Genomic DNA, 22,579 nt, shown 5'->3' with positions numbered 1-22,579 from the left:
GGAAGCGTGGGGTGCAATTTCTCCAGATTACCTCAACAAATTAACAGCTAGAATGCCAAAGGTCTGCAATGCTGTAATTGCTGCAAATGGAGGATTCTTCGACGAAAGCAAAGTTTGATGTAAAAAAAATCTTATTTCAAATACAAATCATTATTTCTAACCTTGTCAATGTCTTGACTCTATTTTCTATTCATTTCACAACATATGGTGGTGAATAAGTGTGACTTTTCATGGAAAACACAAAATTGTTTGGGTGATCCCAAACTTTTGAACGGTAGTGTATGTGTGTATATATATATGTGTGTGTGTGTGTGTGTGTGTGTGTGTGTGTGTGTGTGTGTATATATATACACACACACACACACACACACACACACACACACACACACACATATACACACACACACACACATATATATATATATATATATATATATATATATATATATATATATATATAAAATGTCCACAGGATGTTGCAATGAAACCTTCGATGTAGAAAAAAGAGCTCAACAATTCAGGAGAGGCAGCTGATGTGTGCATTGAGCACAAAACAAGCTTGTTCTGCCAGAGGGCTGAACCATATTGAAAAAGAATCAAGTGATATATTCTTGTTTTTTGCAATATCTAGGCCTATTGCAATATTAAAGGAGTAGTAGTAAAGTCATCTCACCAGATTATATGCAGCTTTTAACGTTCAAAGCTCCATTTGCAAACAGTTTATCACTATGGTTGATGAGAGTGATGTTAGAGGGGATATAATGCAGATGTCCAAGAAGTCAATAAATCATACTAAATTATACTGTCAGATACAATGGAATATTTTCCTTCAAGAGAAGTCATAATAAAGTGGACCTTGTTGGATTTTGTTTTCTATCAAGCGGTAAGAGTTTTAGTCCAACATGACTTGTGGGACTAGTTTGTCTTACATCTCATTCTTTGCAGTGTGACTTCTGTATCTGTGTTGTTGTGATGCTGATTCTGAAGCATTATATTGTTTTGTCATGGTGTTAGTTTCTGTCTGTCTGAATGAGGACATAACCTGTCTGTCTGTCTTACACAACCTGTCTGTATGTTTTACAGAGTCCTGAGCAGGCCTTCAGACAGATCCAGAACATTGCTGACTTCAGTAACAACGTGATGAGCATCGTGCTGGGAGCCAAGTTCATCCACAGTGGAGTAAGGCCATCTCTCACTGTGTCTTTACCTGTCAGAACTGTCTGATCATCAGCAGTAGGGATGCTCACGGAGAAGATGTCTCTTTCTTGAAATCTTTTCAAAGTAAAATCAAACTATTGCCATATGCAGGTCTTACCTGTCTGTGTAAAGCAGATGACTTGTGTATTCGTGGTTTTTGCTCACAGCAGTAAAAAACCTCGAGTTAACACTAGAACGACCAAGACGCTCATTATGACCATTTTTGGATTTTCAAAGTTTAATAAGTTTGGGGAAAAAAGAAGAAAAGATACAGACCTGCCGCTCCCTGAATTCTCCCAAAACAGCATATATTTGCAAATATTTGCATTAAAATGAGTTTTAGTTCAATCACACAAAAAAAAAAAGATCAGATCTACCTAAAACCACCGTGAGCGGTCAACATGACCGTCTTGTAATGTGTGCGTGATGGTGTGCGTCATGTCGGTATTTATGACGTGTGTTGGTCACGTCATTTCCTTCGTGAAGTTCGTTGCTCTGTCCTAGAAACACACTAGCGTCCTCCAGTGCAGACCAATAGTCTAAACTTGGTTTGTGATTATGTCCAACATGTCTGGTTACAAACGCCGTTACAGACACACCATGACTACCACCTAGGCGGTGCAGGATTTACAGGCGTTGGACAGCGGCCATTTTAAATTGTTTGAAAATAGTATTAAGATTGTTAAAATGTTAATTTTGGTGTCAGTTAGTTTCACAACAGACATACTAACACATGTAATGCATTAATATCTCAGGTGGGTATTTATCTTCCCACAATATAGAGTTTAAAAACCGGCCCCGTCATTTTGACCGCCATGGTGGTTTTAGGTAGGGGTGAAAGCCTGGTTGTTCTAGTGTTAAATCAAGACTAGCGTCAATACAGAAACCTGCTGCCCTGTCAAAATCCCTGTAAACTGAAGCTACAGTACCCCAAGATGTGCAAGCAAGTACAGTTAAAACTGAAGCTACAGTACTCTAAGATATACAAGCAAGTACAGTTAAAACTGAAGCTACAGTACTCTAAGATATACAAGCAAGTACAGTTAAAACTGAAGCTACAGTACTCTTAAGATATACAAGCAAGTACAGTTAAAACTGAAGCTACAGTACTCTAAGATATACAAGCAAGTACAGTTAAAACTGAAGCTACAGTACTCTAAGATATACAAGCAAGTACAGTTAAAACTGAAGCTACAGTACCCCAAGATGTGCAAGCAAGTACAGTTAAAACTGAAGCTACAGTACTCTAAGATATACAAGCAAGTACAGTTAAAACTGAAGCTACAGTACTCTTAAGATGTGCAAGCAAGTACAGTTAAAACTGAAGCTACAGTACTCTAAGATATACAAGCAAGTACAGTTAAAACTGAAGCTACAGTACTCTAAGATATACAAGCAAGTACAGTTAAAACTGAAGCTACAGTACTCTAAGATATACAAGCAAGTACAGTTAAAACTGAAGCTACAGTACTCTAAGATATACAAGCAAGTACAGTTAAAACTGAAGCTACAGTACTCTAAGATATACAAGCAAGTACAGTTAAAACTGAAGCTACAGTACTCTTAAGATATACAAGCAAGTACAGTTAAAACTGAAGCTACAGTACCCCAAGATGTGCAAGCAAGTACAGTTAAAACTGAAGCTACAGTACTCTAAGATATACAAGCAAGTACAGTTAAAACTGAAGCTACAGTACTCTAAGATATACAAGCAAGTACAGTTAAAACTGAAGCTACAGTACTCTAAGATATACAAGCAAGTACAGTTAAAACTGAAGCTACAGTACTCTTAAGATATACAAGCAAGTACAGTTAAAACTGAAGCTACAGTACTCTAAGATATACAAGCAAGTACAGTTAAAACTGAAGCTACAGTACCCCAAGATGTGCAAGCAAGTACAGTTAAAACTGAAGCTACAGTACTCTTAAGATATACAAGCAAGTACAGTTAAAACTGAAGCTACAGTACTCTAAGATATACAAGCAAGTACAGTTAAAACTGAAGCTACAGTACTCTAAGATATACAAGCAAGTACAGTTAAAGACAAAATAATTATTTTGCCCCGATACCACTTTTTTCCAGACCAAGTACAAGTGCTTACATTTGAGTACTTGCCGATACCGAGTACCGATATGAGTACTTAATAATGCCGTTACACTTCTTACAATTTGAAAATGTGTTTTATTTTCATCAGACATTGTTCATTCTCTGACTGTAACAAACTGTCACTACTGACATTTTAACATTCAGCTGCATGTTTCAGCTGTTATCTTCACCTCCCGCGTGTTGTCTCTGGACATTTTCTCTCGCTTCCCCTGCGTTTGCTGCAAAGTTGGTTGTTGCTGTTTCCCGCTGGGGGGGCGGAGTCGGCTTGTGTTCGTCACATGAATGCGTCTCTGTGGGTGTGTGTGGGGAAAAAGCGGTGGTTCGGCCAGGAGTCGCCTTGTCACGGAAGTGGCGAGGCGACTCCTTCCAGACTGCCGGCCGGAGAGATGCAGTTGGCGAACGCATGCAGTACGAGGGTGGGTGTTTGAACTAGAATAGGGATCGATTGGCAACTAAATTTTACTGAGCATAATTTGCAGTCGACTTTACTTTTGTCACCGTCGTTTACTTTGAAATATCTCCACACGGCTGACATTGCTCCTCCTCCACCGCCTACCTGCTCAACTGAGAGGTGAATGTAACGCTGCTGTAAAGTGGTATCGGGTGTTGTTGTATCGGAGCAGTTTTATGATTACGAGAACGAGTACATGTGCACAGTATCGGACCGATACCCGATGCTGGTATCGGTATATCCTTAAAATAATTCACAAACATCCAAATCCTGTGGACTTCAGTAATATCTTGTGTGAATGGTTGGTATGTGGGAGGACTTTGGCAGGAAAGATGACAGGGTGCATAGTGTTTTCTGTCGTCATCATAGCAGCCAGATGAGGAAGAAGAAGGCAGGTAGTGTTGAGGTTGAAGATGTGAAGTTTTGTCCAACAAGCAGGTTCAGCCAGCTTGTTGTTTTTTTCTGACTCATTCAATTTGAGAGGAACTCAAACAACACCCAGCTAGTGATGCAGCTCTTCTGTACAAAAGCTGTACCTAACCCTCACCCTTCTCCCCAACACATATCCAAAACCTGTACCTAACCCTCACCCTTCTCCCCAACATATATCCAAAACCTGTACCTAATCCTCACCTTCTCCCCAACAGGAAGTGGTCAAACTACCTCTAGAATTTGTCCGACAGCTGTCAATCAAGGTTCAACATCAAAGACCAGGTAGGAGGTGTAGTATGTCTGGTTTTACACAGAAGAAGGATCCAGCTAGCATCACAACAGGCTAGCTGCTTCCTGTACCAGTCTGATCCCTCTGGTTCTACTGGCAGTCAGAAGTCTGATTTCTGTACCAGTCTGATCCCTCTGGTTCTACTGGCAATCAGAAGTCTGATTTCTGTACCAGTCTGATCCCTCTGGTTCTACTGGCAGTCAGAAGTCTGCTTCCTGTACCAGTCTGATCCCTCTGGTTCTACTGGCAATCAAAAGTCTGATTTGTTTTGGATATTTTGGAGTGTGGTTTTAAAATCCAGCTCCGTTTGGACTTAAGTAGATCACAGACTTTATGTTTCACGGCTTCATGCAGTGACCTCAGAAACAACCCACTGTCGGGCGTCTGGGTAGCGTGGCGGTCTATTCCATTGCCTACCAACACGGGGATCCCAGTTCAAATCCCCGTGTTGCCTCTGGCTTGGTCGGGCGTCCCTACAAACACAATTGGCCGTGTCTGTGGGTGGGAAGCCGGATGTGGGTATGTGTCCTGGTCGCCGCACTAGCGCCTCCTCTGGTTGGTCGGGTTGCCTGTTCGGGGGGGAGGGGGAACTGGGGGGAATAGCGGGATCCTTCCATGCGCTACACCCCCCTGGTGAAACTCTTCACTGTCAGGTTAAAAGAAGCGGCTGGTGACTCCACATGTATGGGAGGAGACATGTGGTAGTCTGCAGCCCTCCTTGGCTCAGCAGAGAGGGTGGAGAAGAGACCAGGACGGCTCAGAAGAGTGGGGTAATTGGATGGATACGATTGGGGAGAAAAAGGGGGAAAAAAGAAAGAAACAAACCACTGCCAATATTATGTGCTGAATATTTAGAAAAGAAAAAGAGCACATAGTGGTTGGTTACCTAGTGAAGTCATAGAGGACAGATGAAAGAATCCAGATGAAAACCAGTAAGGATAGAAGCAGTACATGAGTCTGAGTGGATACTTTGATTGATGGCAAAGACACAGGTTTATATTACCCTCTGTTCATTTGGCCTCTGGCCTTACTGGAGCTGAACTGGTCTCTGTCAAGCCTGCCAGTTTCACCAAGCTAGTGCCATCTTCAATCAGTGCATTATTTTATTGGAAGAGTCATGTGAGCCATTCTGGTCTATCACAGCATTCTGTCTCTCTCTCTGTTTCTCTTTCTTGCTCTTTCTCTCTGTCTCTCTCTCTCTGCCCTCCCCCCCTCTCGCTCTCTCTCTCTGTTTCTCTTTCTCTGTCTCTGTCTCTGTCTCTCTCTCTCTCTCTGTCTGTCTCTCAGAGTGGCGTTGTAACAAGGTGATGGATATCTACAGCGGATATGCTCTTTGTCTGCCCAACCTCACGTCCCCCCCAGTTCAGCATTTATCACACACGCCCCCACTCTGCATAGAGATCAAGGTGAGTCTCACACACATGAGCACAATGTGTCGTTCATGTTAAACTGACCAGATGCTACTGCTGTCATGCTGCACATGTTACCAGACAACACTGATAATCAACATTAGAATGTGATTCCCTGGGCGTCCGGGTAGCGTGGTGGTCTATTCCGTTGTCTACCAACATGGGGATCGCCAGTTCGAATCCCGGTGTTACCTCCGGCTTGGTCAGGCGTCCCTACTGACACAATTGGCCGTGTCTGCGGGCGGGAAGCTAGATGTGGGTATGTGTCCTGGTCGCTGCACTAGCGCCTCCTCTGGTTGGCCGGGGCGCCTGTTCAGGGGGTGGGGGAACTGGGGGGAATAGCGTGATCCTCCCATGTGCTACGTCCCCCTGGTGAAACTCCTCACTGTCAGGTGAAAAGAAGTGGCTGGTGACTCCACATGTATTGGAGGAGACATGTGGTAGTCTGCAGCCCTCCCTGGATCAGCAGAGGGGGTGGAGCAGCGACCGGGACGGCTCAGAAGAGTGGGGTAATTGGAAGAGTAGGTAATTGGCCGGGTACAATTGAGAGAAAAAATGGGGGAAAATCGCTCAAAAAAGAAAAACGAAAAAAAGAATGGGATTCCCTTAAAAGAATCCAAACGCTCTTAGTTGTGGTATGTTCACACACAAGCCAGCACTGTCTTGTTTACATGGCTCCGCTGGTGTCCAGCTGTCAACGGTACAGAGGTCAGACAGGAGCGCTGGAGAAGTGTTTTCGAAGTAGACAAACGTCAGCACCGCTCTGTCCCTCTGCCAGGGACAGTGGGGTAAAGTTGGGGTAAACTGTCAAGAGAAAGCTGATTGGACATTAGAGGAAGTCAGGTGGGGGGGAGCAGTGATGTCACAGAGGCCATAAGGTTGCCTCCTCCCATAACAGATAATTGGTCAAACAGAAAGTAAAGATGTCTTGTTTTTTTTAACATGGCACACAGGCGCTCTGCCCTCGGCATCACACAGGTGACGGTGACAGCAGTGTCTGTTCTGTTGTCCAGTAGATGAGGACTCTTATCTGTCAGAAGGACAGGCCAGCTCAACTTACCCCAACATATCAAGGAAACATGACATGCTAACTTAACACAGAGTGACTGGGCTACAAACTAACAAGCACAAATAACCAACCAAGTAACTTTGTTTTTTTCAGCCTAAATGTGGTTTCCTGCCTTCCTCCAGAAACGTTAGCAAAGACATCAAAACCAAAATGTGTCGCTTCTGCATGCATCAACACTACAAGGTACTACATCCACTGTGTACACCAACACTACAAGGTACTACATCCACTGTGTACACCAACACTACAAGTGATACATCTCCTCCTGTATACACCAACACTACAAGTGATACATCTCCTACTGTATACACCAACACTACAAGTACTACATCTAATGTATACACCAACACTACAAGTGATACATCTCCTACTGTATACACCAACACTACAAGTGATACATCTCCTACTGTATACACCAACACTACTAGGTACTACATCTACTGTATACACCAACACTACAAGTGATGCATCTCCTACTGTACACCAACACTACAAGTACTACATCTACTGTATACACCAACACTACAAGTGATACATCTCCTACTGTATACACCAACACTACTAGGTACTACATCCACTGTGTACACCAACACTACAAGTGATGCATCTCCTACTGTATACACCAACACTACTAGGTACTACATCTACTGTATACACCAACACTACAAGTGATGCATCTCCTACTGTACACCAACACTACAAGTACTACATCTACTGTATACACCAACACTACAAGTGATACATCTCCTACTGTATACACCAACACTACAAGTGATGCATCTCCTACTGTACACCAACACTACAAGTGATACATCTCCTACTGTACACCAACACTACAAGTGATGCATCTCCTACTGTACACCAACACTACAAGTGATACATCTCCTACTGTACACCAACACTACAAGTGATACATCTCCTACTGTATACACCAACACTACTAGGTACTACATCTACTGTATACACCAACACTACAAGTGATGCATCTCCTACTGTACACCAACACTACAAGTGATACATCTCCTACTGTACACCAACACTACAAGTGATGCATCTCCTACTGTACACCAACACTACAAGTGATGCATCTCCTACTGTACACCAACACTACAAGTGATGCATCTCCTACTGTACACCAACACTACAAGTGATGCATCTCTTACTGTATATACCAGGGTTGGGCAGTCTTATCCAGAAAGGGCTGGTGTTGGTGAAGGTTTTTGTTCCAACCAAGCAGTTACACACCTGTGTTTCCAAATCAAGTTACTCAGCAAAGACTCTACTGGTTGATTAGTGGGATCAGGTGTGTAACTGCTTGGTTGGGACAAAAACCTTCACCCACACTACCCTTTCTGGATAAGATTGCCCACCCCTGGTATACACCAACACAACAAGTGATACTTTTCCTACTGTATACACAAACACTACAAGGACTACATCTCATACTGTATACACCAACACTACGAGTGATACATAGCAATAGCAAGTTTATTTGTATTGCACATTTCATACACAAGGGCAATTCAGTGTGCTTTACATAAATAAAAACAAAAAAGAGCATCCCTATATAACATTAAATTAAAAGGAAGTACAAAGTAACTAAAATAGTAATTAAAAAGAGAGTAATATAATTAAAAGATAAGCAATATAAAAAGAAAATACCAAGTACATTAAATAGAATAAAAACAGTAGAAAAAGCCTTCGACTTTGTTTATCTCTTTTGGAACACTGAATGGAGATATCACATATCAGGGGTGAGAATATATATATCATATTCAGCTGGGTTCAATAAGATGTGAGGACTTGAACAGGACCAGCTCATTAAATCTATAGATACAGTGGACGCTGTAATCTACCTCCACTTCCCCTGAGCTCTTTAAAAGGAAGCTCGACCTCCAAACCCAATACAACTTGTTATCAACTAGAAAGACAGAACGACTCTTACTGAAATCACGTGGATATGTCTATGAGCATGGTGAGAAGGCTGGTCGTCTCTTAGCACACCAGCTTAAGTGCCAAGCGGTTGCTCAACAGATCTCACAAATTAGGAAACCAAATGGGGAGTTAACTATTAACCCAGGAGAAATTAATGAAACATTCACCTCATATTACTCAAACCTATATACATCAGAAGCAACAAGTGACAGCAGTATTGATATGGAACATTTTTTTGATAATTTCCAGGCTCCTTCTATCAACACAATTCATGGGACTGAGACTGAACTCCCACTACAACAGACAGAAATCATTAACGCAATAATGGCGATGAAAAGTGGTAAAATGCCTGGCCCAGATGGGTACCCGATAGAGTTCTTTAAAGCATTTTCTAACAAATTGTCTAGAATTTTACTCTATGTTTAATGATTCTCTGTCTCGTGGGTCACTGCCACAAACACTGACTGAAGCATCAATTACTCTCCTGCTTAAGCCAGGTAAAGATAACACAGAATGTGGTTCATATCGACCCATCTCTCTCCTAAACTGTGATGGGAAGATCCTAGCCAAAGCTCTTGCCCTGCACCTAGAAACCATAATGCATAAAGTGATATCTGTTGACCAAACCAGCTTCATTTCGGGATGACATTCATTCACAAATATCCGTCGGCTTTTGAATATTATTCACTCTCCTGCGTCCAGTGAGGTACCAGAGGTGGTCATCTCACTGGATGCAGAGAAAGCTTTTGACAGGGTTGAATGGGAACTTTTGTTCACGTGTTTAAAAAAAAATGTGGGTATGGTCCTAATTTTATTTCATGGATTAACCTTTTGTATACTTCACCCAAAGCCTCAGTTGTTACAAATGCTAAACAATCACAATACTTCCAGCTGTCAAGAGCGACCTGTCCGGGTTGCCCACTCAGTCCATTATTATTTGCATTAGCTATAGAGCCCTTATCCATGACACTTAAATAGTTACCATCTATAAGTGGAATTCATAGAGAAAAAATACAGCATAGGTTGTCTTTATACGCTGATGATTTATTATTATATGTTTCAGATCCAGTTCTGAGCACACCTCACATTATCCGTGCTTTGGAGAGCTTCGGTACATTCTCTGGGTACAAAGTAAACTTTGGCAAAAGTGAATGTTACCCTGTTAATGACTTGGCTCTTCAAATACAAGATATTGCCTTACCGTTCCAAATGTCTAGAAATGGCTTTAAATATTTGGGCATTAATATCACGAGAGACATGCAAAGTCTTAATCAGGAAAACTTTTCTTCTTTATTTGAGAAATTCAAACTAGACCTGAAAAAGTGGAAGTCACTTCACTTGTCCTTGGCAGGAAAAGTGAATTGTATTAAAATGAATGTACTCCCCAAATTCCTTTATTTGTTTCAATGTATCCCACTTAATCTTCCTAAATCTTTTTTTAAATCCTTTGATAAGGCTTTCATTTCATTCATATGGAGCGATAAGATCCCTAGAGTACATTCTTTTAATACCACTTACTAGGGATTGTATATTCTAGGGATATACTACATATTGTGGATATTGTATTTGAATTTTAATTAAATTGTTTCTGCCTTGAACTAATGCAGGCATGTGTGACTGCAGTCGTGAATATGTGTGTACACAGTGACAATGAACATAGTCAAATGTGGCCTCGTTCACATGTAAATTTATGTATTATTAATATGTGTTATTATCTTATTTTCTTTTTCTGCTTCTCTAGGCGGGTGCACTCCATGTTTAGGTGGGTGGGAAGGGTGGGTGGTTGGAGTGTTGGTGTAAAAGAAAAAGAAAAATGGAAATAGTCTCAGTACATGCCTGTTGTATTTTGTGCTTGTTAACATTTCCAAATAAAAAGATTATAAGAAAAAAAAAAAAAAGATCAGCACTTGGGGTTTTCCGGTATGGTGACATGCTAGACAGACGTGTTTCTCTCTCCTCCGCAAAACCTGGGTAAAATCCTATTTCAAACCAAACCAATCACGGTTGGAAAGTGAGCAATAACACTGCTAAACATACTCTGATGTTGTCTACATTAGGAAGACTGAGCAGAAGTCATGGAAAAATTACACAATCTAAAACAGAACTCGGCTTGACCAAGCAAAGTAGGGAAGCTAATGTTAGCGTAACAGCAGATGTGAATGTTGAAAATGCCAAAGATGAAGGAATAAAAAACGTGCCAATTCTCGAAGCTATCAAAGACCCGAAGGCCGACTTCTCCAAAATATATGACGGAATACTGGCTGTAATAGATAGATAGATAGATAGATAGATCGTTTTATTAGCCACATGACCAAGGCTGGTGGAATTTGTTTTTGGTACACTTTAAACTCTGCAGCACAATACATACATGGAAAACAACTGACACGCCACATATTATCACAAACAATACAGTTACACAATAACAGAAATAAACATATCACGCATAAGAATTAGGTGAATGGTGGTATTCATGCCAGTGGTGTGTGAGGAGGGGACTATACACCACTGGCATGAATACCACCATTCACCTAATTCTTATGCATGATATGTTTAGATTTAGAAGGATTGAAGAAGGAGGTTGGGGAGTTTACGGAACGGGTTAAAAGTGCAGAGATCTGCATTTCTAACACAGGATGATGTTGCTACCCTTCAAGCTAAGGTCCAGATCCTTGAAAGTAAAAACAGAGAATTGGAGGACAAAGTTGTTGACTTGGAAGTAAGGTTCAGGCGGTCTAATCTAAGGTTGGTGAACTTGCCGGAGAAAGCGGAGGGTGACGACCCCTTCTCCTTCCTCGAAGCTTGGATACCCAAGGCACTAGGAATCACTGCATTAAACTCAAAACTTGTCTTAGAGAGAGCCCACAGAGTTGGCTAGAGAAGAGACCCAAATGCCCCTCCAAGAACACTGATTATAAAGTTCCTGAATGACAGAGACAAGATGACGGTAATTAAAGCGGTCAGAGCCAAAAAGTGAATTCTCTACAAGGATCAGCCGGGCAATTCTACCCAGACCTGGCTGCCGGATTACATAAGAAACAGAAGGAATTCGACTGCGTTAGACAGCAGCTCCGCAGCATGGGGATAAGATACGGCATGCTTCTCCCTGCCAAATTGCTGGTGACATACAAGGACAAAACACAAACTTTTGATAAACCAGCGGACATGGAGGTGTTCATCAGTCAAATTCAAGAGGAGGTGGTTTTGATGTTTTGGCTGGTTGGTGTATGCCTTCTTCTATGACCTGTTTGTCTTCATGCAGGTGGCCAATGGCAGATGGAAGAGGCCAAGTCTCTACTGTCCTCTGGATCTCTTCTCAGGGTGAGAATCTTAGCAGTAGTATGACTACATATATTGAGACAACCATTAGTACTACTGAAACCACTGCTACCACTACTACTGACACGATTATTATGACAGTGCAACAGCAGAATAACAGCAGCATATCATCATTTAGGAACAAGCAGAGAATGTACCTGGCCATCAGACACCTGATGGATGAACCACAGAATAACTTCAAAATCTTTAAGGTGAGCAACAGAACCCCAGTCTGCCTGTCTGTCTTTTTCTCTGTGTATCTGACTGTCTGTCGTTCTGTCAGGGAGGAGAGTGTATATATGGAGGGAAGGAGGATAGTGAAGACTTGGTGGACCTCAGCTCTCTGTTGCTCCATCTCAGGCCTTACTTTCAGTATGGAACCAGCCGGATCAACGCTCATCTGACCAACAAGGCTCTGCTCAACAACTTCATCCAGGTCAGTCCACCTGCATAGTTCCAGTAGAACATAGTTCCAGTAGAACGTGTCTGGCAGGGGATTAGATTTCCTCACCTCAGACCTGCCCGAACACTCAAAATACAGACTACACACATCCACACACACACTCACACAGGTTCAAAGATTTAAAGGTATTTGTCACATACAAGTACAATGAGTAGTGAAATGCTTTTATTGGCAAACTCCACAACTGTGCAACAAAAAGAAGTAAAAGAAGTTAATAGGTATAACATTTAAAAGTTAAAAATCCAGGGAGTATACAGAAGTTGTACACCAATAAATATCTATATATAAATGTGCAAATAATCTGTATGAAGAAAGTGTCAAAGGCAAAGTTACAGTTCTTAGTAATTTATACGTAATGTAAGTTACTAATGTTATTTTTAAAGTACCCACTCAAAAATTTGTTTTTCATATGTTTGTGTCCCCCTAAAATGTCTGGCCTTGACTATACTGACTTCTATCTGTGCAAATCTAAATGTACCCCGGGCAAGCTAGATTTGGTACGTCTCAAATCTGAAAGTCAAACACTGTCTAATGTGCAAATGCAGGGCGGGCAAAGAAACCTGAAACTTTCTGCGCAGAGCAGACTTGTCAGTACAGAGAGCGAGTTTCTATTAGCATAGTGAAAGGTTTTTTTTTTTTTTTTTTTTTTGGATTTTTCCCTGTTTTTCTCCCGAATTGTACCCGGTATTACGCCACTCTTCTGAGCCATCCTGGTTGCTGCTTCACCCCCTCTGCCAACCCGGGCAGGGCTGCAGGCTACCACTTGCCTCCTCCGATACATGTGGAGTTGCCAGCTGCTTCTTTTCACCTGACAGTGAAGTGAAGAGTTTAGCCAGGGGGACGTAGCACGTGGGAGGATCACACTATTCCCCCCAGTTCCCCCCTCCCTCCCGAGCAGGCGCCCCGACCGACCAGAGGAGGCACTAGTGCAGACACCAGGACACATACCCACATCCGGCTTCCCACCCGCAGACACAGCGAATTGTGTCTGTAGGGACGTCCGACCAAGGAGGTGACACGGGGATTCGAACCGGAGTTCCCTGTGTTGGTAGGCAACGGAATAGGCCGCTACGCTACCTGGACGCCCGCATAGTGAAAGTTTTGACAGAAAACATGGTAGAGTGCAGTTGTTGGATATAAACTGGACTCTGGAGCTTCCTTCCACTGTCTACCAAAAAACCCACTATAGTACTGAAATGGTTGGAATTTATCTGCAGACATCTGGCTCACTTGCCTACAAACCTGGAGGGACTGCTTATCTGCAATGCTTATTTCAGTGAGGAGTGTTTCGATAACCTAATGCAAAAGTCACTGGTTTTCCACAAGAAATTAGTCTTTAAGTTTTATGCTGTGTCGCCTATTTATCATGGGACTGCGACAGCGAACGGGAGTCAGCATGTAAGTTATGTAGACAGGAGTTCCAGTTGTATGGTGTGCTGAGCAGTCACATTCCTCTGAGCTCCACAAAAGGAGTCCTGACGTAATAGCTATTGAAGGCAATGGGAGCAGCTGAAAGTAGTAGTAGTAATTGATTAAACTTTTAAAGATATACGTGAGGACGAGTTGAGAATTGAAGAATTTGATTGCACAACTTCTAAAAAGGTAGCATGTGGGGTCCGCGGTGGTGTAGCGGTCTAAGCATTGGCTTTGTGTCGATGCAGTTGCCCGCTGGGAACCGGGGTTCGCACCTCGGTCTCGTCAGATCCGACTATGGCCGGACTCGATGAAGCAGCAATAATTGGCAACGCTGTCTTCGGAAGGGGGGCGGGGTTGGCTTGTGTTCGTCACATGAATGCGTCTCTGGGTGTGTCAGAAAAAGCAGTGGTTCGGCCTGGAGTCGCCTTGTCACGAAAGTGGCGAGGCGTCTCTTTTGAGACTGCTGGCCAGAGCGATGCAGTTGGTGAATGCATGCAGTACGAGGGTGGGTGTTTGAACTAGAATAGGGAGTGATTGGCCACTAAATTGGGAGAAAAAGGGGAAAATCAGAAATAAAAAGAATAAAAAAAGATAGCATCTGACTGCTCACTGGGTCCAGATGGAATAACAGAACTTTTACAAACATTTCTGGGAAGACATCAAAATTTTACTATTTCAGGTGATTGATGAATGTATCGTCGAAAAGGAACTATTGACAACAACGAAATAAGGAATGAGGAAAAATTAAATTAATATCTAAACCTGGAAAAAAAAAGAATTTTAAGCAAACTAAAACCATTACTCTTCTAAACATGGATTATAAGATTTTCACAACAGTCTTGGCAGCAAGGTTAAAAGAAGGCATATCAAAAATTGTTAGTACAACTCAATCAGGATTCTTCAAAGGAAGATCTAGCCATAATAATATCCGCTTGGTTCTGGACCTTATTGATTATGGTCATTTAATTAGTGATGATGACTTTATGCTATTCTTGGCTTTCTATAAAGCTTTCGACTCAGTTGAACATGCATTTATTTTTGACGCGCTTAAACATTTTGGATTTGGCAGGTTTTTAGACATGATTATTATGTTACAATCAGACATTAACAGCTGTGTCTCCCTACCAGAAGACACATGCCCTAGATTCAATGTAGGAAGAGGCACAAGACAGGGATGTTGTATTTCCCCTTTTATTTATTGCTGTTACTGAATTACTGGCTATTCTCATGAAAAATTCCAATATCGAGGGATTAAACATAAATGGTCAACAATTAAGTCACGTAGCTGATGACACAACACTTTTTCTAAAGAACAAAGAACAAATTCCTTTGGCCTTAAAACAATTAAGTTATTTTCTCGAGCTTCCGGTCTATGTTTGAACCTTGACAAATGTGAACTTATGAGCATCCACAACTGTTCTTACTCTTCTTTATATATAGCATTTTTTCCCCTGAAACCATCAATGGTGTTGTTATAAGTGCTCAACTAACGAGGAGCGGAATATCAATACAGATACAGGGAAAAAAGAAAAGAAAGTTTTAATACATCGCAATGTATTAAAACTTTTTTTCCCTGTTTTCTCCCTGTATCCGTGTTGATATTCCGCTCCTCGTTAGTTGAGCACTTACAACCCATTGACGGTTTCGGAAAAAAACCGCTATATATATATATATATTATAGCTCAAAGTTGTTAAATGGCAGAACAAGCTTGTTTCATGCTCAATGCAGTCATCAGCTGATGAGTGCATTGAGCACTTCAACAGGGCAATCCTGATTGTTTTAATTATGTTTTCTTTTCAACTGTAAATATTATTTCCTGTAAGTACTATACTAGAAGTACTTGGGAACCGTGATCAACTCCCAACTCAAGTTTGATGTGAACAGATTTGATTGTGAAGCATGGACAACAAAGAATTCACTTACTGTGGTTCCGCGGTGGTGTAGCGGTCTAAGCATTGCCTTTGTGTCCATGCAGTTGCCCGCTGGGGACCGAGGTTCGCGCCTCGTTCTCGTCAGATCCGACTATGGCCGGACTCGATGAAGCAGCAATAATTGGCAGCGCTGTCTTCGGGAGGGGGGCGGAGTCGGCTTTTGTTCGCCACATGAATGCGTCTCTGGGTGTGTCGTAAAAAGCAGTGGTTCGGCCCGGATTCGCCTTGTCACAGAAGTGGGGAGCCGTCTCTTTCGAGACTGCCGGCAGGAGAGATGCAGTTGGCAAACGCATGCAGTACGAGGGTGGGTGTTTGAACTAAAATAGGGATCGATTGGCCACTAAATTGGGAGAAAAAGGGAAAATTCAGAAATAATGATAATAATAATAAAAAAAATTCACTTCCTGTGGAAGCTGAGCTCCTTTAATGTGTGTAACACCATCTCATGTATGTTCTACCAGTCATGTATTGAAAGACTTTTAACGTTTTCCTTTATTTGTTGGTTTAACGGGTGGACTGTGAAGGACAGGAACAGTCTAAACAGTATGGTTCAGGTCTGCTCCAAGATAACAGGAGTCCAGCAGGGAGACTTGTGCTCCCTCTGGGAGAAACGTGTGGCCCAGAAAGAAAAGGAATTATTACCAATCTGACCACGTCCTGTCCAGTCAAATCACTGTAATGTCCTCAGGCCGGCGCTATAAAGCGCCCCCTAGGAAAATAAATCGCTATTCTAAGTCCTTCATTCCTTCTGCTGTCAGGCTGTTATAACATGCAATGCATCTTAGGATGCTCCATTTATTTATTTATTCTTTTAACTTATCTGAATTTTTATCCTTCGCCTGGTCCACGAGTGAGTCTGCATGTATGCCCACACGAGGGCGCCAGTGTGCATTGCTTGCCCATGTACTGATCTGTCTGTTGTCTCTGACATACTGCTGATTGCCACTGGTCTGTGGGTTTGTGTATGGTGTGGGCAGATTGTGAGTGTGTGTATGGTGTGTGTGTATGGTGTGGGTAGACTAGGAGTGTGAGTAGATTGTGAGTGTGTGTATGGTGTGTGGGTAGATTGTGAGTGTGTGTACGTTGTGGGTAGATTGTGAGTGTGTGTATGGTTCGGGTAGATTGTGTGTATGGTGAGGGTAGGGTGTGTGTATGGTGTGGGTAGATGTGGAAGTGACCTGCCCTCCTGGGATAGATAATAAGGGTAGGTAGAGGCTAGTTCCCATCGATACAGAGAACAGAGATGGAGTAGAGAACGGTCAGCTGAGCATGGGTGAAATGCCTCCACCAGGCCTCCACACGCCCCGCGTAGCATCCAGCCGCTAGGATTGTAGGAAGACCCGCCCCTACTCTGCTCTGATTAGCTAACTTTAACCCTAACCTCGCCCTAACCCTAGGATTCTAGGAAGACCCGCCCCTACTCTGCTCTGATTAGCTAACTTTAACCCTAACCCCGCCCTAACCCTAACCTACCCAAACAACGGAGGCAACGAGTACTTGTGCATGCTCAGTTGACCGTTCTCTGCATGTATGGGAACCAGCCTCTACCAGAATACAGTTGTCTGACTCTTAATAAGCAGCTGATGGTTAGGCGTCACATGACCTGTGCGTAAATAGAAATCATTCTGTGTAGGAGGTGTGGTTGTGTGTAGGAGGTGTGGTTGTGTGTAGGAAGTATGGTTGTGTGTAGGAGGTGTGGTTGTTTTGGACAGCAGACTTTACTTGACTGATACAACATTGAGTGTGTCACTGTACTTGTGTTGTACATGTTGTACAAGTTGTGTATTTTACTCGACTGTTGAATGAAGGCTTTGTGTGAGGAACATAACTTGTGATTTATACGTAGCATTAACTGCGTTAGCTTGTTGCTAGCTGTTGCTAGCTGTTGGTAGCTTGTTGCTAGCTGTTGCTAGCTGTTTGGTAGTAGTGAAACTGTGAACTGTGTATTTAGCAAACATTTCACAGTTCAGCCATATGAAACCATGACGGCGGCCCGAGGTGCGTGGTGTTCACAGTGTGCAGTGTAAACCTCTTTTCTAGTCTGGACTTCAAATCCAGCTGAGCTTGCCACGGGTCCCCCCTGCTCCGGCGGCGCCATAAAGTCGCCCGTGGCCATGTGCTCCGAGGGTCGATGGAGCGGCAGCAGTGGCGTCAGGAGCCGTCGGCCACGGTCAAGTCCTCTATCTGGTGCTTTCCAGGCTTGGTCCCGAACAAAGTTCTTGAAACCACAGTCTGAAGTGCGGTGCGGGTCGCCTCACCCCGACTTCCCGGCGGTTTTTAATTTTAGACCACTGCCAATGAGCCATTTCCCAGCTAAGCAGATATTACACATAATATAATGTTCTTCTTACTTGCGTGGGAAAACCACCGTAACAGTACATTAATAATGTGTTTAAACTTTAAAAGATGTCTGGAGGGGTACTTTAAAACATGTCTGGAGGGGTACTTTAAAAACTTCTTGTTGTTATTTGGAGTTTAGTGCTCTTCTGGCTTGGGGAAAGAACCTCCTTCTCAGCTGTATTGATGCTTTTAATAACCTGCTGTGTGGAACAGGGTAGTCTGGATGTTCCAGTCCAGTAGGACTCTGTTCCTCTGTAGCACCGTCTGCTGTAGCAGCATATAACATCAGTCCAGTAGGACTCTGTTCCTGTGTAGCGCCATCTGTTGTAGCAGCATATAACATCAGTCCAGTAGGACTCTGTTCCTGTGTAGCGCCATCTGTTGTAGCAGCATATAACATCAGTCCAGTAGGACTCTGTTCCTGCGTAGCGCCATCTGTTGTAGCAGCATATAACATCAGTCCAGTAGGACTCTGTTCCTGTGTAGCGCCATCTGTTGTAGCAGCATATAACATCAGTCCAGTAGGACTCTGTTCCTGTGTAGCGCCATCTGTTGTAGCAGCATATAACATCAGTCCAGTAGGACTCTGTTCCTGTGTAGCGCCATCTGTTGTAGCAGCATATAACATCAGTCCAGTAGGACTCTGTTCCTGTGTAGCACCATCTGTTGTAGCAGCATATAACATCAGTCCAGTAGGACTCTGTTCCTGTGTAGCGCCATCTGTTGTAGCAGCATATAACATCAGTCCAGTAGGACTCTGTTCCTGTGTAGCGCCATCTGTTGTAGCAGCATATAACATCAGTCCAGTAGGACTCTGTTCCTGTGTAGCAGCATATAACATCAGTCCAGTAGGACTCTGTTCCTGTGTAGCGCCATCTGTTGTAGCAGCACATAACATCAGTCCAGTAGGACTCTGTTCCTGTGTAGCACCATCTGTTGTAGCAGCATATAACATCAGTCCAGTAGGACTCTGTTCCTGTGTAGCGCCATCTGTTGTAGCAGCATATAACATCAGTCCAGTAGGACTCTGTTCCTGTGTAGCGCCATCTGTTGTAGCAGCATATAACATCAGTCCAGTAGGACTCTGTTCCTGTGTAGCGCCATCTGTTGTAGCAGCATATAACATCAGTCCAGTAGGACTCTGTTCCTGTGTAGCATCATCTGTTGTAGCAGCATATAACATCAGTCCAGTAGGACTCTGTTCCTGTGTAGCGCCGTCTGTTGTAGCAGCATATAACATCAGTCCAGTAGGACTCTGTTCCTGTGTAGCACCGTCTGTTGTAGCAGCATATAACATCAGTCCAGTAGGACTCTGTTCCTGTGTAGCACCATCTGTTGTAGCAGCATATAACATCAGTCCAGTAGGACTCTGTTCCTGCGTAGCGCCGTCTGTTGTAGCAGCATATAACATCAGTCCAGTAGGACTCTGTTCCTGTGTAGCGCCATCTGTTGTAGCAGCATATAACATCAGTCCAGTAGGACTCTGTTCCTGTGTAGCGCCATCTGTTGTAGCAGCATATAACATCAGTCCAGTAGGACTCTGTTCCTGCGTAGCACCGTCTGTTGTAGCAGCATATAACATCAGTCCAGTAGGACTTTGTTCCTGTGTAGCGCCATCTGTTGTAGCAGCATATAACATCAGTCCAGTAGGACTCTGTTCCTGTGTAGCATCATCTGTTGTAGCAGCATATAACATCAGTCCAGTAGGACTCTGTTCCTGTGTAGCATCATCTGTTGTAGCAGCATATAACATCAGTCCAGTGGGACTCTGTTCCTGTATAGCATCATCTGTTGTAGCATCATATAACATCAGCCTGGAACTCACGGCCCAAAATTAGACGTCTGAATCACCTTGTGGCCACTCACACCGTAGTGCTCTGCAGTAGCTTCATTGTTAAGTGCTGTGTCCTCAAATTAGAAAAACCCGTGAATGTGTTTTTCTAATTTGAGAAATACAGTCATTTCTTTCTAATGCAGTCCATCCATCCATTATCCAAGTCGCTTATCCTTAGTAGAGTCATTCAATTTCTAATCACTCAAACACTTCTATCTATAACAATATCAACTGCTGGTGCGTCCGGGTAGTGTAGCAGTCTATTACGTTGCCTACCAACACAGGGATCGCTGGTTCGAATCCCCGTTTTACCTCCGGCTTGGCTGGGCGTCCCTACAGACACAATTGGCCGTGTCTGCAGGTGGGAAGCCAGATGTGGGTATGTGTCCTGGTTGCTGCACTAGCGCCTCCTCTGGTCAGACAGGGTGCCTATTCAGGGGGGAGGGGGAACTGGGGGGAACAGCGTGATCCTCCCATGTGCTACATCCCCCTGGTGAAACTCCTCACTGTCAGGTGAAAAGAAGCGGCTGGCGACTCCACATGTATCGGAGGAGACGTGGTAGTCTACAGCCCTCCCCGGATCAGCAGAGGGGGTGGCGCAGCGACTGGGACGACTTGGAAGAGTGAGATAATTGGCCAGATACAATTGGGGAGAAAAAGGGGGAACCCCCCCAAAAAAACCAAACAAGATATGAGCTTGATGCCTTGTTCCCTGAAGATGCTGCCATATTTCTCATGTACGTACAAGCAGGATTCATTCAGACCTCCCATTCACAAACAAATCGGTCAAAGTCAGTCTCCAGCTCCACCCCTGATGACCTCTCACACTGACTGCTGTGGAGCTGATGGTGTCATAGCTGGAGGCAGGACTTTCATTGATACTACTAGGGGTGTTGTTACTCACTGGACTGTGTAGTAGACTTACCAACATGGAGACCATCTGCTTGTCTGTCAGGTGGTGGTGAACGCCCTGCTGAGTAGTGGAGGACAGGCGGAGGGAGAGGGGAAGAGAGCTCTCCTCCTTCCAGAAGGGAGGAGCATCTGTGAGGCCAGCCTCCTCAGCAGGGAGCTGATCCGCTCGGGTATACCAATGTTTGTCTTTCTGTGTCTCAGGTCCGCAGGATTTGTCTGTCTGACTGTCTTACTGACTGGCTGTGTGTCTGTGTCCCAGGTCCTCAGGGTCTGCCCAGGGACAGTGTTCTGGGTAGGATTTTACAGACTCAGATGTTGGACAGCCTGGATATTGAAGGATTGTTTCCTTTGTACCGCAGAGTTGAGCAACACCTCCTGCACTACCCCAAGGAGAGGTAATCGTGGTGACCAGCATCCCCCCTCCCCCAACACTGTGTAATACACTCTGATGTGGCATATCTGGTAAAATCACTCCATACAGAGCTACACATCCTGGTAGTACTACAGAGTACAGAGGTCAGCTCTACCTTACAGATACTACTGTAGCACCAGTAGTACCACAGGTTCGACTACAGTCCCCTCCCCCCACAAGTAGGCCAGTAGAACTTACGTCTGGTGTTTAATTTGATTAAAATGGCAACAGCTTAATTGAGCTCTAGCTTATTTATTGCATTCTAATCAACAATGCATTGACCCAAGCCTGCCCACAGGGGTCAGCGTTCATCTAAACAGTTGTACCACTAGGTGGAGTAGCTGCTCTACATCAATGTTTTAAAGACACTAAAGAGTCAGATGTTCCAGAGCACATCTCATCTGTCCTGATGTAAACAGTGCATTGTTTGATGTCCTACTGAAGCTTTGATTAAGTTCCCGTCTCTGTGTTCAGCTGTCAGTCTGCTCACTGTCTCGGTCCTCAAGCCTCTTCAGATAGGAGGTCCAATTGCTGGGGTTAATTTAGCAAAGCTCTCCGTGTCCTCATTCTTCTGTCCTCTGTCTCTGATGTGTTCCACCGTTTGTGTGTTAGGGGTCATTTTCAGACAGATGGTCCGTACAACCAGGCCTTCCTGGACAAGCTGCAGAGCTGTCCAGCTGAGGATGATGGATCCATAGATTATGCTGTCACCAAGGTCAGTCTGGTTAACCCACGTCGATACCAATCCTGCTGCGACTAGTAGAGCCAAGGGCCTTTTCTAAACACATCATTTAACACTTCGTCACCAATCAAGACGCTCCAACGAAGCAATCTGATTGGTCAAAGATGTGTTATGAATACGCTAATAATTATCATAATGCACTCTTAAATGTGCTTAATTGGCTGCTAAGAAGCTCTTGTGTTAACAAGGAGGCCAGTTAGTGAACTTCCTGGTTTACTGCTGGTTTTTATTCTTCTTTATGTCCACAGCTTTGGAGAAAACTTCTCCAGTATACATACCTTAATACATCAACCAACATCAACCAACACACGTTGGTTGATGTTG

The 22,579-nt window shown here is 43.5% G+C and overlaps 1 protein-coding gene across 1 annotated transcript in view; it reads left to right on the top strand.

Annotated features, from left to right (window-relative positions):
* ippk (inositol 1,3,4,5,6-pentakisphosphate 2-kinase) overlaps positions 1-22,579 on the top strand; it is a 43,155-nt gene that overhangs the window by 11,628 nt on the left and 8,948 nt on the right. Inside the window, exons 3-12 of the mRNA XM_056273823.1 lie at positions 1,084-1,179; positions 4,403-4,469; positions 5,764-5,882; positions 7,048-7,137; positions 12,149-12,207; positions 12,344-12,416; positions 12,488-12,640; positions 21,145-21,271; positions 21,361-21,496; positions 22,126-22,228. Coding sequence (XP_056129798.1) covers positions 1,084-1,179; positions 4,403-4,469; positions 5,764-5,882; positions 7,048-7,137; positions 12,149-12,207; positions 12,344-12,416; positions 12,488-12,640; positions 21,145-21,271; positions 21,361-21,496; positions 22,126-22,228 — 1,023 coding nt within the window. The remainder of the gene's footprint in view (positions 1-1,083; positions 1,180-4,402; positions 4,470-5,763; positions 5,883-7,047; positions 7,138-12,148; positions 12,208-12,343; positions 12,417-12,487; positions 12,641-21,144; positions 21,272-21,360; positions 21,497-22,125; positions 22,229-22,579) is intronic.

This window comes from Lampris incognitus, chromosome 2, assembly GCF_029633865.1.
Source record: "Lampris incognitus isolate fLamInc1 chromosome 2, fLamInc1.hap2, whole genome shotgun sequence".
Taxonomy (NCBI): domain Eukaryota; kingdom Metazoa; phylum Chordata; class Actinopteri; order Lampriformes; family Lampridae; genus Lampris; species Lampris incognitus.
This window is presented reverse-complemented; position numbering and strand designations above follow the sequence as displayed.